Genomic DNA, 16764 nt, shown 5'->3' with positions numbered 1-16764 from the left:
CATCTCCATAAGGTACTTAGCTTTACATATGATTTGAAGTTTAATTCCTTGTTTTGCATAATATACTTCACTGGCAAAGGAATTAAGGATTTCGAAAATGATTTTACTGCTAATAAATTAAAAATAATTAAGTAGCTAGTTAATTACTGAACTAATAACTTGTTTGTTCTATTATTTTATGTTGCGACTTCTCCCTGTCAGTGTTGCATTAATTGGTGCTGGATTTGACATTGTATATATGTTCCTGTGAGCAGACTAGGTTGGACGCTACAACAGTAAAGGAAAGACACAATCAAAGTCAGTAGGAAAGGCATGTACTTAAACTTAGAACTGTATAATGTTTTACATCACCCTGCAAAATGATGTCCCTCAAACCATCCCTACTCTTATCTTCCCCAACATGCAGTAGTTACCTGTGTCCGTGGGCAGCCGCGTGGCTAAAACAGTTCATGTCCTCGTGCAGCACAGATGTCATCCCATTTGTTTCAAATACATTCAGTAAAGGATCCGCTCCTCTACTCAGCAGCAAGCTAACCAACTCATAGTTACCTAAAGAGCACAAAGTGGAATCTTTAAGTGGCTCTGATACAGGAGGAACACTGCAGTTGTTCGCTATGCTAACCACACCTAAACATGTGGAACATTGGTTCACTCTAAGTGATGGAATATTAGGTTGTATTTTCTGAGTCTTTGTATCTGTGCACTTGAAAACTGGTCAGTTTCACATGATTTTCTGATACTAGCATCATTATTTATTCACTGAGTGGTGAGCTTTTTGCTTCATCCATCTACACCCAACTACTCACACTCATTTCGAGGGTTCTGCTGATCAGTAATCATCAGTATAAATCCTTGTTCATTTTCCTTTGTGCAGCCCAGAGGGCAATGTGGCTGAACTACCCACTATTTTTAGAGGGTCACCTATATTGTTTTTGTGGGCCGTGGGTGTCGCCAGCCATGGCAGCATTTTCTACTTATTCTCCAATTGTCCTTGATAAGGCGATGGTGAGCCATCCGCTTGAATGGCTGCACTCTATTTTAAAAATAAATTCTAAAGCATATATTATAGAACATAGAACAGTACAGACAATCATTCTCTCATTCCTTCTCTCCAGAGATGCTGCCTGTCCCGCTGAGTTACTCCAGCATTTTGTGTCTATATTTGATTTAAACCAGCATCTGCAGTTCCTTCCTACACATAGAAAAGTACCGCACAGGAACAGGCCCTGCGGCCCCCAATGTCTATGCCGAACAAGATGCCACGACCAACTGTTATCTGCCTGCACATAATCCCTCTCCCTCCATTCCCTGTATTTCCACGTGACTTTCCAAAAGTCTCTTAAATACCACTATCATATCTGCTTCCACCATGACCCCGAGCAGCTCGTTCTGAGCACCCACCACTCTGTGTAAAATAACTATCTCTGCAAATCTCCTTTAAACTTTGCCCCTGTCATCTTAAACCTATATAATGCCCGCTAGTATTTGGTATTTCCATCCTGGGAAAAAGATTCTGACTGTTTTCCATTTAAGGATTTCTGCGTACATTGATTAACCACACATGTAAAAAAAAGTATTGTTTCTTTTTCCAAAAGACTACTGTTTAGCCCTAAACAACCCAGTGACAATGAGTATCCGGTGAATTATACGCAGCTGAGGGATGTCAAATAGATTAAGGTTTGATGCACCACCTCCTCATTTCAGCATTTAACAGCAAAGCATACACTGTAAGCACAGTAACAGATGGATTAAGAAACGCACTGAGTGGCTGGCTGGCTTCCATTAATTTCTGGTAAAAAGATTTCTATTGAAGAATGTTACAGTCAGCAGAAAAAACATAAAAGCTGTTTAGTTACAACAATGTAATAGTGCTTGACCCCGTACAAGTACAAAGAATCATACAGGACTGTGGTTACAATGAGAAACATAAAGGCCCTCAACATGGGAAATATACAAGCAATCAACCGAGAATCACTTTCTTTGTGATTGCTTCCTGTGATCTATAATGAAAAATGTGAACAGAGACACTCGGCAATGACAGGTACAAGCTCAGCTATTATGCTGAATAATTAGTTTCCCTCTCAATTATTCCAACACAGACTTGACAGAATGTCAATGATTATTGCTGTGAAATGAAGGCAAACAGACACAAAGCCCACAATGCGTGACAATAAAGGATTGGAAGGAGCAGAGAAGATAATAAATGTAGGAAGGAACTGCAGATGCTGGTTTATACTGAAGATGATATGCCAGTCAGGAAATCAGGAAATAATTATAAGACTTTGAAACCCTGATGGCTGTGAGCAGAATAAAGACAGTTGGAGCACAATTATCAGAACTTTGCTGTGAAACTAACATTTGTAAAGTTTCCACTACGCATGTTTTACAATCTTTTAAAGCAATATATGATTCGTAGAGGCCTGGAATAGAAAATGTTGTCATTGATCTGTTTAGATGTGTTGTAACGTACAGCAGATTAACATTGTCAAACTTGGTGATGTAATTATGGAAACTGAAGCTAAGGCTATCTAGAGTCCGAGCTATGAATGAATTACCTCCTTTGCTCTTGAAAATAAATACATTACTTTTAAAAAAACAAAGTGATGTTAATGTTGACAATCTGCATTGGTGCTGTCAACACTGTGGCTGATATATTAGAGGACCCAGAAATTGTTATTTAAATGATCCATATCAGATAAAAGTCCAAAGTGCGACATATCTGTAAATAATTTTTTGACATCAATTCAGCGAAGTTCGAACTTTGTTTGGGTACTGATTTCCTGATGGTCTGCATCTTATCATCTAATAGAAACCAGAAGATATAATTCAAGGTCACTGAATTCCAAGGAACATCTGTGTAATATTATCATGATTTGAGGCAATAGCCTATCCATTATACACTTTCATCGTAAATACTACTTTAAAAGTCAAGTGCTCTGGTTGTGATGAATACAGAGTAAATACATTTAAAGATGTTTATAATCTCATCACACATTTGAACCTGCAGTAAGTAATTTTCCCCCAATTGTTTCAGTGACTTCTGATCAACGTTGAACTTTCTTTTGAATCCACTGTTTGCTGATGTCACAAATAGGATGAAGAAAGGCTTTTTAGGGGGATAGCCAAGCTAAAGAAATGATCAATGACCTGAAAATGGATCGTAATATTGGAAAAATGTGAGTTGTCCACTTTGATAATAAAAATTATAGAAAGGTGGAGTTTTATTTTAAAATGTTGAGAGACTGAAATAGTATCAGAGGGACCTGGGATTCCTCGACATGAATCACAATGTTAACATGCAGGCAGTTACAAATGCAAATATAATGTTGGCTTTTTGTTGCAAAAAGATTTGAGTAAAAGAATAGAGTCAATGCACTCCAAATAATTCAGAGCCCGAGTGAGACTGAATCTGGTGTATACTGATCTTGTACTGATCTGATTTCCCCACCTCAACAGGGATGTACTTTGAATAGTGGAAGTGTAATGAGGATCATTAGATTCATTTCTGGCCTCACCCTATCAGAGATATTCCATTTATCCTACTCATCCCTACTCTACCCCCTTAAAGCCGACTTGTTCACTCAATATCCAATTCTGGTAAAAGGCCTTCAATCTGAAACATTAACATAGTTTCTTTTGGTGATGAAGGCCAGCAGGGCAAAAGCCTTCTTCACCATCCTCTCAACCTGCAATGCCACTTTCAGGGATACATGGAGGGTACAATGTATTTATGTACTCTGCTTATATCCTTCTGCCCTATTGTTCATTGTGAAAGGTCCTGCCCTGGTTTGACTTCCCAAATTTCAATACCTGGCACTTATCTGAATTGTATTACATGAACTATTTTTCAACCCACTTGCTGATCAAGATCCTGCTGTGATTCTTGATAACTGTCTAGTGTTAACTGCAAACTTACTAATCATGCCTTGTACATTCTCATTCAAATTATTGATATAGATGACAAAGAGCAATGGTCCCAACACCAATACCTGTGGCGCACCACTAGTCACAGATCTCCAGAGCGAAAAACAACCTTCCACCACTACCTTCTGCTTCCTTCCATGAAGCCAATCTGCACACTGATCCTATGTAATCTAACCTTCCAGAGTAGCCTACCGTGTAGAACCTTATCATAGTTCTTGCTGAGGTCCATATAGACTATGTCTACATCCATGCCCTCATTAACCTTCTTGGTTATTCCCTCAAGAAACTGAATCAAATTCATGCAACATGATTTCCCACACACAAAATTATGCTGACTATCCCTAATCAACCTGTCTTTCCAAATGCATATCTTATCTCACAGAATCCTCTCCAATAACTTTCCCACCACAAAAGTTAGGCTTAAACTGGTCTATAGTTTCCAGGATTTTCTTTGCATCCCTTCTTAAATAGAGTCTAACCAGGACTCCTGCAATCTCCATAGGGTCCTTGGATATATCTTATCAGGCACATGAGATCTATCTACCTTATAATATGTTCTAATCACACTGTGCTGTTCCAATTAGGCTTTATTTTGTGATACTGCATTCTAATGAATAATATCACCACACCACTGAATATGAGACAATCCTTAGAAGGAATCCATCAATTCTAAATGCATCGCTCTTCCTGAAAACAAAATATATCACTATGCTAAAGTGCAGGAGTAACCCCTCTATAGCTTAGACATGGCTATCAAATTGACTGCGACCTAAAGGTTCTCAGTGTTCCACTATGCTCTCATAATGCATCTTACAAAAACGTTCACATAAATTTCAGTAATAAAGGACCTGAGGGTTCTTTAAGAAGCAGCATAATAAAATTATGTTAATTCCAAATAACTTCACATCATAAATCACTTCCAAAAGAGAAAACAGATTTATAGTTACACAAATTGGTGTTGCCAAAGTCAAATAGCATTGTTTGAAGTAAAGCTCATCCTATTATTGGTTGCACAGGTCAAATGGCAAAAATGTGGTCTGTAAATAACTCCATTTATCTGTATCTGTAGCAGTGATGCGGGATCCAGAATCAAGCTGAGAAATTGATAGCTTGCCGCTTCCCCCAGGGTCATTAGCTTCTCTCTCTTACTTATTTTCAAATTTACTTGCTTACTGTATATTAATGTTCCTCTAGTAATCTAGGCACAGTGATACTCAATCTGAAATACAGAGTTAAATCAATACCTATACCCCTTGAACAAGATTCCATTTAAGGTAATAGAGGTAAATGTCCTGGAATTAATTAAGAAATAGTCTGAGCTGTGATGGGTGGACTGTCAGTCTGCTCTGAATGAATGACCCACCATGGACTGATTGGGCTTTCTTCTATTAATCTCAGGAACTTGTGCAGGCGATACATCATCTGAGGCATTCCAAGCTGCTGGGAATAAAAGACAGGCCGTATCTTATGCAGATGAAATAGAGAAAAACACAGGGTGGTGGAGAGAGGAGGAAAGAGAAGTGAGAGATTACCTGCTGCTGAAGCCAGTTGAAGTGGTGTCTCGGCACAATTATCTTCCCCGGAATTAATGAGGGCACCTTCCACATTTGCCCCAGCATCAAGCAGCAGCTATAAATTGCAGCAATAATATCCTAATCAACAACTTGCATTGATAGATTGCTTTTATCATAGCAAAAACACTTTGAGGCACTTCACATTGGCATTAATACGAATAAAATAAGCTCTGAGAAACTTTGGAAGATATTAATGATCATTACTGAGACAAAGAAGTATGTTTTATGAAGCAACTTGAACAAAGAAAGCCTGAAGGGAGTTTTGGTTTTGGTTAATTTGGTTTTGGTTTATGCTGGGAATTTCCAAACTTGGGCCTTCAGCAACTGAAGATAGGGCTCCCAACAGTGGAGGAATTAAATCTGGCAGAATTAGGGGCAGTCAGATATCTCCTTTGCAAGGTTAGAAGGATTTTCAGAGATAGAGGGGATCGAAAGCATGAGGACTGAAAATAAGGATGTGAAATAAGAATATGGAGCGGATGTAGAGTCATACAGTGATACAGTATGGAAACAGGCCCTTCAGCCCAACTTGCCCACGCCGGCCAACATGTCCCAGCTACACTAGTCCCACCTGCATGCGTTTTGGTCCATATCCCTCCAAATATGTCCTATCCATGTAGCTGTCAAACTGTATCTTAAACGTTGGGATAATTGCAGCCTCAACTACCTCCTCTAGCAAGCTTGTTCCATACATCCACCACCCTTTGTGTGAAAAGGTTACCCCTCAGATTCCTATTAAATCTTTTCCCCTTCACCTTGAACCATACGTCTATGCCCTCTGGTCTTCAATTCCCCTACTCTGGGCAAGAGATTCTGTGCATCCACCCGATCTATTCCTCTCATGATTTTATACACCTCCATAAGATCACCCCTCATCCTCCTGCAATCCAAGGAATAGAGAGCCTATTCAACCTCTCCCTATAGCTCAGATCCTCTAGTAGATGTAGGTTAACAAAAGTAGATGATGGTGAATGTGAATTAGGAGCAATTAAGAACTACCACTATAGTCTTAAATTTAAAGAGATTCCAGCAAGGGAAACCAGTCAGGAGGTCATCGGAATAGTGATGTCTAGGGGTAACAAGGCAAAGAAGAGGTTTACAGCTGTATATGAGCTGCGAAAGAAACAAATTCTGATGGTACTAAACAAATGGCCACAAGCAATGCTGGTGATAGGAAGGATAGAGGTCAGCTCAGGTTTAAATACGTCAAATATCTGGTTCTGTTTCACACAGGTGCCACGGAATGGTATGGAACCTCCGGCTAAGCAATGATGTTTATCCAAAGACATTGACTTTGATCTTAACGTTTCATGGCAGGGGATTTTGCCTTGATCAGTTCTGCATGAAGACACTGAACAATGAGATGAAAATTAATGCAGATAAATTAATTTTGATATTAAGAAAAGAATCAAGGAACTCATCAATAATGAAAAAATAATTCCGGCCATCCCTAAATTGTGAATTCCTGTACGTACGAATGAGCTCCCTTAATATTATCTAATTTAAAAATCCAATATGTGGACATACCTTTATTCATATGAATGGGAAAACTAGTTTCCTCTCTCCCTCGCCATGTTTAGTCATTGTAGAAGCCATGTTTGTTTATTAGTTATCTTAGCATATTATATTATTTTGTATCCTGCTGTATTATTTTTGGACATCAGGGGGTTGTCGTGAGATGAATACTAGGCTTACATATATGGGCATATGTGCATATATGGACTGGGAGGAGCCTGGGGAGGAGCCAGAATTATGAGTATAATTGGGAAGGCAGTGATGTTATGCATTAGAAACGAAGGAGCCATGGCAAGATACAAATTCTTACCAGATCTATGACTAGAGATATACTAATCAGTTTGTATTACTACTTCAATAAATGACTAATTAAACTGAAACATCGTGAAGATCTCTCTGTTGTTGTTAGCGTCAAGAATGAAAGTGGTAAGCTTAAGGACTTTATTGGGAAGGACTAAGTTGCTGCTACAGTCATTGTTCAGTCTTATCAGTTTTCTGTGCTTTTGATGCCATTCATCACAATACTGAGGAGGTGGGGTTACAATATTGAGTGTTTAATTCTATTGTTCATGGTTTCTTACTTTGAATTGTGATTGAAAGTCATTGCCACCAGCTTCTCTTGCTCATTTTTTCTCTGATTGATATCAGCAAATTATCTCTGCACTTTTCAAAACATGCATCACCAACGCTATCAAAAATAACTAAATTCTGCATTTTAACCTCACATCAGGTATTTTATAAAACTGAATATGAGTTAGCTGTTATGATTTGCATTTTTAAATGTAAGACTAGAGGAAATAGGAAACTCTTCAATAAGGTTACAGCTGATCTAACTTTCTCAGGCTTACTTTCCTGCCTTCTCCCTGTAATCCTTAATTCTCTCATGTTTAAAAATCCGTCTTGGTTTTTGAATACATTTACAGATTTAACCTCCAAAGCTTTCTGGAGCAAGGAATACCTTGATTGAAGAAATTCTTCCTCATCTAAGTATTACATAGATGGCCCTTCATTCTGAGGCTGTGTGCTTTAGTCCTGGCCTCCCCCTTGAAGGGAAACACTTCCCAACATTTACCCTATCCAGCTCCCAACGAATCATACATGTGTCACAAAGACTGTCTCTCATTCTTTAAACTCGAATGAACACAATCTTTCCATCGCTGGGATTGAGAGGTTCTGTGGTGGAGGCAAGAGGCAGTTGAAAGAGGAGGACAGGAGTTTGGAGCGGCTTCAGCTTTGAAAGATAGTTTTAAAGTTGTCACTAGATTTAGCAAAGAAGAAAGATTTGGTCCAAAGCAAGTATGTTTGAACTTCTGGCTGCAGACCTTTGTTTAAAAAGGTAGCTATTGAACTCATTTTAACAGTGGATGTGAGAGACACGAGGGAATGAGCCAGTTGTTAGAACTATCACGATGCTTTATCCAAAAGTGTTCTTGTGGTCCATAAATTTAACTATGACAATAGCTTATTGGAAACATCAACAATATTAAATGTTTGGGGCAAAAAAACCATGGCTAACAAACCAATCTAGCCACTCAGCACAGTTATGGCGTTTCTGATACCTGAACAACAGGAATATGTCCGTGCAGTACAGCAAAGGTGAGGGCTGTCCAGCGTCTACTGTCTGGGTGCACCGAAGGACATCTCTGAGTGTTCCCGGGAAGCTGAGTAGGTAAGATAGAAATTTTCATTGTTGAGAGATATTTTGGAAATCTCACAAGGAAAATTATGGTTTTCGACATTCAGCTACATTTGTAAAATAAATGAAGACTCACTGAAAGATCCAAGTTTGCAGCAGCATCTATTAACATCTGGACCATGGCTTCATCACCTGCAGCACAGGCATACATAAGTGGTGTCATCCCCTGTACAAATAGAGCTCAAGTGTTAGTGGGAAAATGGCTAATCACCAGCAATGCTTCAATGTTAGAACACACAATAATCAGACAAAACAACAGTTCTTGGTTTTTGGAAACAATCAGAAATCATGCTTAGATTCTTGTTCTAGACCATAGTGGTAGAAATGACCTTGAGATAATAAGTCAATAAATATAAGGTTTGGTCATTTGAAGCATGGCCATGGCTTATTTTCACACATGTCACCAGTCAGCTGGTTTGTCATATTTATCTCGCACAATGCACTTCCCCACAGGTGAACCCTTGTGAATTCAGGAAAGTAGCAATTTTAGATCATCTCTAAAATATAGAAGACTACTTTATGTACATCATCTCATTGACTGGATTTCTTGTAAGATCAGCAACTAAGAATGTCATAATTCCATTCTAGTACATATGACAATAAAACACTTTTGACTCTTGGTTGTGAACCTCCAGATTTTGATGAACACAATAGATTAACTTCAGGCTAGTCAGTGACATCAGAACCATTGCTACCAAATGCAATCACTTATTATTGGTATTCATTAAGTTGCACTTTTTAAAATTGTGTTCTTGTTCAATATGCATGAGACCAATCTTGCTGGCCCAGATCTGCTGGCAGAATTACCAAATTTTCGCACATCTGTCTAAATCAGTGGAGGTATTTAAAAGGGAGACAGATACATTTTTGAAAGATCAGAAAATTGTGCCATTATCTTCCATGATGATGTTGAATGGTGGTGCAGATGTGAGGGGGAGGATTATCCACTCCAATTCCTGATTCCATATGTTCCTAGCTGTTTACTTAGTCCAGGCATAGACAAACCATCTCGGTGGCCTGCAGGATCCCAGGAATGAGCTGCAAGTCCCGAGTCATGGCAGAACCCTTGACAGTGAATAGTGGAAGTCACCTTGCAACCTTTAACAGAGAGTCAAACCTAACTCAAGGTTTTGCCAGCTGTTAAGAGATTTTAATGTTAATGTCTCTGACATTCAGACATTTAAAACTATCAAAATGAATTTATTAACATTTTTAAATAACGTAGAAACATTTCATGAAGAATATTGAATTAAATCAAAGTAATTAAAGAACAGGACCCATCTTCCCCTTTGCCTTTTTAACTACAGTCCTAAATTCCCATCGAAATCAAAAACAATTTCACATTCCCCACTTTATCCAAGCAAGAGTGCCGGGGAATGTCGGCAACACTGATGTCACATGAATTCCAATGGCAAAGTGTATTGACAGATGCAGCATTTTGGGACTTCAAAATTTGACATTGTGCATAAACGGAAGCATGTCTAGCATTTGAGAGGAACAGTGTCACATGACCTGTCTGGGAGGGGAAGGGGGAGGGAAGTGCAGGTTCAATTTCACTGGGTGAAGAATTAAGTAGCATTCTGGTTGGTGGATGTCCGTGTAGTTAAAAAGCAATGTCCTTAAGTTGACAAACTTGCTGACATTCTCTACATTCCTCAGTCTGATTATATACCTGACACATTATAATAATAATATATTCCTTTATTCGTCCCACACCGGGGAAATTTACAATTATCTTCTCCTCTAACAACCCCAATGACAGCCGTGTTCAGCCATGTAGGTCTCATAATGTTATATGGGAGACCATCAAAGAAGATCTACGTTGAGCCAAAGATGTACAGGTATGTAGGTTAATTGGCTGGGTAAATGTTAAAAAAAAAAAAAATTGTCCCTAGTGGGTGTAGGATAGTGTTAATGTATGGGGATCACTGGGCGGCACGGACTTGGAGGGCCGAAAAGGCCTGTTTCCGGCTGTATATATATGATGATATGATAATGAAGGAAAATACTTTCAAAGAGAATAAATATTTGAAGGATTTCCTCAAATTGTGTTTGGAATATTTTAACAGTGACATCCAGAGTCCTGAAAGGACCTCCTTTGTGATCATGCCACCGGGGTTGAGTCCTCTGCTATACTGTGCTGAGGAAATTGCGAAGGCAAACCAGAAGCGTTGGCTGGATCAATCTCACAAGGTTAGCCTTATTAATCGCACAGCCCAGTATGGCATCTCTTGCTTAATGTGTAGTTGAAGGGCCTGTCCCACTTAGGAGATTTTTTAGGCGACTGCCGGCGACTGTCAAAGTCGTAGCAGATCGCCAAAATTTTCTTTTACCCGACGACATTGACCACGACAATGCCGAGTCAGGTCGAGATTACACCGTCTTCAGAAACATCGCAAAATTCCCACATTGTCAATGCTTCTCCAGCGTCCTAATGTTCGCTGAAATTACTGACAAGTCGGTAAGTACTTGAGAGTTTTGAAATATTACATCTTGCCCGGGTTACTTGAAATCCAAGCTTCACGGTAACAAGGCATAAACTTCCAGTTTACTAAGAGCAGTATTAAGAAATTTATTTTTAAAAGTGGTTAAATGGATTTTTGTGCGGAGTGTGGGCATTCTTTGAAAATGTACGGGAGATGCATATCTGGTTTCTGGATTGCATATCTGGGTTGGCAGCCTACTTTAAATGTAATCGCTGATGGCCATAAACATCGCAAAAATCCCCACGCTTACCTGAGCATCACACTGTCGCCTCCAATCTACCTGTCAAATGTCCTGACGGTAAGTAAATTGGTTAAACACAAGTATTTTATGGTATCTTCAAATGACTTTACTTAATTTAATATTATATGCTTCTAAATGCATCTAGCAAACTTGGGGACTGCATGCGACAGCGCCCGCAATAAGCAACGATACCTGGCGATTAGCCAGCTGTCGCCGAGAAATTTTATACCGGTTGGTTTCTCAGCGACTAGCCGAGGTCCACTACGATTCTTTGAAGACTCCTCACGATCATGCCCGCGACACCCCGGTGAACTGTCGGCGACAGCCTAGTCACCGGCAGTCGCCTTAAATCGCCTAAATGGGACAGGCCCTTGAAGCATTAACTGGCCCTAATCAGCCTTTGCTCACTGAAACCATGCCAACTGTGACACCATGGTTATGTGAACACCAAGAACCAACAACACAGTGCAGCATGATGGAGGCCCCAGATCTGGATGCTGTACCCGAGCTGCAAAGAACCAACATTTCACAGAGGGTTGCCATATCTACATAATTCTATTTATAAAGCTGATAATCCTATATAATTTTTAAAATAAAGAATGCTGCCACATCTAAAGAATTATGGATATACACTGATGAGCCAAAACATTATGACCACCTGCCTAATATGCTATTGGTCGTCCGTGTGCCACCAAAACAGCGCCGACCCGCCGAGGCATGGACTCTACAAGACCCCTTAAGGTGTCCTGTGGTATCTGGCACCAAAACATTAGCAGCAGATCCTTCAAGTCCTGTAAGTTGCGTGGTGGAGCCGCCATGGATTGGACTTGTTGATTCAGCACATCCCACAGATGCTCAATCAGATTTAGATCTGGAGAATTTGGAGGCCAGGGCAACACCGTGAACACTTCATCATGTTCCTCAAACCATTCCCGAATAATGTGTGCAGTGTGGCAGGGCGCATTATCCTGATGAAAGAGGCCACTGCCATCAGGGAATACCATTGCCATGAAGGGGTATACCTGGTCTGCAACAATGTTTAGGTAGGGGACATGTGTCAAATTGATGTCCACATGAATGGCCGGACCCAGGGTTTCCCAGCAGAACATTGCCCCCAGACACAGCTTGTCGTCTTCCCACAGTGCATCATGGTGCCATCACTTCCCCAGGTAAACGGCGCACACGTACACGGCCATCCACGTGGTCTAAAAGTAAATGGGACTCATCGGACCAGACGACCTTCTTCCACTGCTCGAAGGTCCAGTTCCGACGCTTGCATGCCCAATGTAGGCATTTTTGACGGTGGACAGTGGTCACCATAGCCACTCTGACCATGTGGCTACACAGCCCCAAAAGCAGCAGGGTGCGATGCACTGTGTATTGTGACACATTCCTCTCGTGACCACCATTAACATTTTCTGTGACTTGTGCCACAGTAGACCTTCTGTCGGTTTGGACCAGACGGGATAGCCTTCGTCGCCCTCGCGGATCGATGAGCCTTGGGCGCCCAACACCCTGTCACCGGTTTGTGGTTTGTCCCTCTTCGGACCACTGTCGGTAGGTACACACCACTGCTGATCGGGAGCACCCCACAAGCCTTGCCATTTCAGAGATGTTCTGACTCAGTCGTCTGGCCATAATGATTTGGCCCTTGTCAAAGTCGCTCAGGTCTTTATTCCTTCCCATTTCTCCTACATCCAACACATCAACTTCAAGAACTGACTGTTTACTTGCTGCCTCATATATCCCACCCCTTGACAGGTGCCATTGTAACAAGATAATCAATGTTATTCACTTCACCTGTCAGCAGTCATAATGTTTTGGCTCATGGGCGTATGCACTCATAATGTTTTCCTGCCATCTTCTTTAAAATTGTGACATTTATTCTATTACCTTTCCTTGTTTATCCCATCAGAGTAGATTACTTCACAATTCTCTGCTTTACATTTCTTCTGTAGCCTGTCTGCTCACTCTACCATTGTGTCTTCATACACTTAAACTCTCACTATTCTCCTCACTGTATACCACATTCTTCTCTGAGGGTCGCCATCTTATTGTGGTGGTGAAGATTGCGACTGCCTAAGATCCTGAGAGCTACACCATCTGGAGCTGTGCTTCTGGCAGGGCCCCCCTGGTGGGCAGGTCAAGGTTCCTGTCAAAGTCCTGCCTAAGAAGGAGAAGACCTCAGTGGTGAAACAGGCACAGGATAATGGCTGGCCAGCAGGTGGAGCATCACATCAGCTAAGAAAGCAGAAGGAGGCTGCAGCAGGGAGAGACTCCCAATCACCATGGAGTCCATGGCATTAGATCATGATCTGTTTCTGTCAAGGACAGTGTTGTGGCTCTCAATGCACCAGTTTCCCCATGTTCAATAATGTCACGCACACATATCCATCTGGAGGGAAAACAGAAAGAACCCACCGGGTCACCATCATACTTCAAGAGATCGTCGATGATGATGATACTGCATCTGCAAGCTCAGAGCCATCTGCTAATTTTTTTTAATTGTTTCATGGACAGCTCAGTTTAGGTCCAAGTCCTGGCAGCTGCATTTCCTCCATCAAACAGAAGCACTTCATGGGCTGTAAAGTGCTTTCAGATGGTTTGAGATAATGATAGATGTAACATAAATTTGTATTTGTATTTGTATTCTTTGAAAGTGTTCGATAGTACTTTAAGATAAATGCCACACAGCTTGGTTATAATTAGACATTGATTTTATGAGAGAAGTTAATCTTTGGATTCTAGCCTGGTCACTAATTGAAATCACCTTTTGCCATTTAGTTCCATTGACCACACGGAATCGGAAATTGGGTGATGATTACAACAGCAGCTTATACTCTCACATCTGTTTAATGCAAATGACCACTGACACATTTCTGCCCTATTAATTATGGTTAAAATTCTTACAAATGTCACCAAATCAAAGAAGTTAAAATCAAGAAAGGAAACAAGTATTACCTGGTTATCCATGGTGTTGACACCATCGATTCCTAAAAGCTCAATGGCCTGATTCACCAGATCTGTTCTGCCGCAGCTCAACATGCGAAACCCAAGGTCTTGCTGAAACTTGGCCGTTGCAGCTTTTGCATCCAGTCTTCGAAATGAGCTGAAACAATCCTCGGTTCTAAACAAATGTATTACAAATGTTTGCATGGTGTCAGTAGAATCTAATTCAATCAATTAAAAAACATTTAATATTCCTTCCTAATGGTATTGATTTTTTGTTGTTGCTGGAATACAATTTGTAAGGGTTCAAAGGTTATGGTGAGTTACTCATTTACTTGCAGAGAGGTTTTGTTTCCATTTGTGTACCTGAACAGGGATTCTTTTACCAGGTTGTCCTCAATGCTGTCTTTGGGTGGCAGGCGCACTGCCACCAGTGATTGGTGAGTGCAAGTCAGATCTTTCTACCTCTCCTTAACTGGTAAAGCATTTGATAAATTCCCACATGGCAGGCTGATCTAGAAGATTAAGATGCACAGGATTTCCAGTGATTTGGTCGTATGGATACAGAACAGGTTCTTTTAGGCTTTCCTTTAGGAAGGAGAAGAGGAAAAATGTCTTTAGTCAGAGCGTGGTGAATCTGTGGAATTCTCTACCACAGAAGGCTGTAGAGGCCAAGTCAGTGGATATTTTTAAGGCAGAGATAGATTAGTACAGGTGTCAGTGATTATGGGGAGAAGGCAGGAGAATGGGTTTAGGAGGGAGGGATAGATCAGCCATGGTTGAATGACAGAGTAGACTTGATTGGCCGAATGGCCTAATTCTACTCCTATCACATGACCTAATGAGAGGGGTTGGTTAGTAAATTTGCATGTGACACTAAAATTCGACAGTTGTGGACAGTGAGGAATGCTGTCAAAGCATACAGCAATATATAGATCAACTACAGAAATGGGTGGAGAATGGCAGGTGGAGTTTAATCCCAGCAAGCGTGAGGTGTTGCATTTGAGGTGTGAAGTGTGAGGGAATGTATACAATGGCAAGAATTTGAATGCCAAGATCCTTAACAACATTAATGTACAGAGGGATCTTGGGATCCAAGTCAATAGCTCTCTGAAAGTTTAAATGCAAGAAGATAGAGTAGTATGGTATGGTCACTTTCATTGGTTGGGACATTGAGTGTATGAGTCAGAAAGTGATTATACAGCTTTATAGAACTTTGGTTAGGCTGCATTTGTGGAGTATTGTACCCAGTTCTGGTCACCTCAAAGTTCTTGAGGAAGTTGGAATTAGAAACAAGATTATTCAGGTAATCCAGTTGACCTCAAAGTCTAGGACCACATTTAAGATCCAATTAGTGTGTGTTTCCCCAAAGCCTTGGCATCTCACTGCACTCTGCATGAGGACGGGTGCCTCTTTCTCCACATTTCAACTTTAAAAAATCTGCAATGAAGGAGCTGCACATACTTAAGTTGACGAGGTTCACAATCCAGCCCCGGGAGCAGCAAACGGGCAGTCTGCCTCACATCATCACTATCGACTGTTGGACTGCGCCGGTATTCAGCGTGTGTGATAGCTACTCTCATCCACTCCATCAATGGAGGCAGCAACATGAAGGGCCTATGGATATTGCAAGAGAACTCCTTAACATTCAGCTGCAGTAAAAACAATTTTAGCAATAACAAAAGTCACCCTCAATGCACCAGGCAGACCATAATTTGAGGACTGTTCCCAGTTTCAATAACCAGATTGCAAGGAACGTTGCAACAAACATAATTGATGATAAGAAGCCTGACCTCTGAAGTTGCAGATCAACTTGAAAGAGTTGGGTTTCCAATCTCAATTTGTGGTATGAACTATCAAGGCAGGTTTAAAATGTTGTTTAAGATAATTTAAATATCTCTTTAGTCAGGTTTAAACCAATGACCCTTGTTCTTACTTGATGTGGAGTTGTATTCAGTGTTTCTTGTTGAATACACAATATGCTGTGCCTCTTTATAGTTCTATTCAGTCCCTACTTAAACAATAGAAATTTAGCAATCTATCCCTGCAAGTTACCATCAAATTTTATTGAAAGCCAATTAGTGACATAAACATTCATAAACTCTTCCAATATTTGAAAAGGAACTACAAAATATAAAGTTTCAGCGCAATATGGGACTCTATTGAAATACAGTAACATATTATGGATGCGACAGACAAATGCATCCATGTCACTGTATTTCAATAGAGTCACGTATTGCACTGAAGCGTTATATCATATCATATATATCATATATCATATATATACAGCCGGAAACAGGCCTTTTCGGCCCTCCAAGTCCGTGCCGCCCAGTGATCCCCGCACATTAACACAATCCTACACCCACTAGGGACAATTTT

General features: G+C 40.5%; 1 protein-coding gene across 1 annotated transcript in view; it reads right to left on the bottom strand.

Moving 5' to 3' along the window:
* Positions 1 to 16764, bottom strand: part of abtb2b (ankyrin repeat and BTB (POZ) domain containing 2b) — a 179772-nt gene that overhangs the window by 23109 nt on the left and 139899 nt on the right. The window contains exons 5-10 of the mRNA XM_078415309.1: positions 15850 to 16002; positions 14398 to 14563; positions 8786 to 8875; positions 8573 to 8674; positions 5457 to 5553; positions 414 to 549 (exon numbers count right to left, since the gene is read on the bottom strand). Of these exons, the coding sequence (XP_078271435.1) occupies positions 414 to 549; positions 5457 to 5553; positions 8573 to 8674; positions 8786 to 8875; positions 14398 to 14563; positions 15850 to 16002 (744 nt within the window). The remainder of the gene's footprint in view (positions 1 to 413; positions 550 to 5456; positions 5554 to 8572; positions 8675 to 8785; positions 8876 to 14397; positions 14564 to 15849; positions 16003 to 16764) is intronic.

The sequence above is a fragment of the Rhinoraja longicauda genome, chromosome 18 (assembly GCF_053455715.1).
Source record: "Rhinoraja longicauda isolate Sanriku21f chromosome 18, sRhiLon1.1, whole genome shotgun sequence".
NCBI lineage: Eukaryota > Metazoa > Chordata > Chondrichthyes > Rajiformes > Arhynchobatidae > Rhinoraja > Rhinoraja longicauda.
This window is presented reverse-complemented; position numbering and strand designations above follow the sequence as displayed.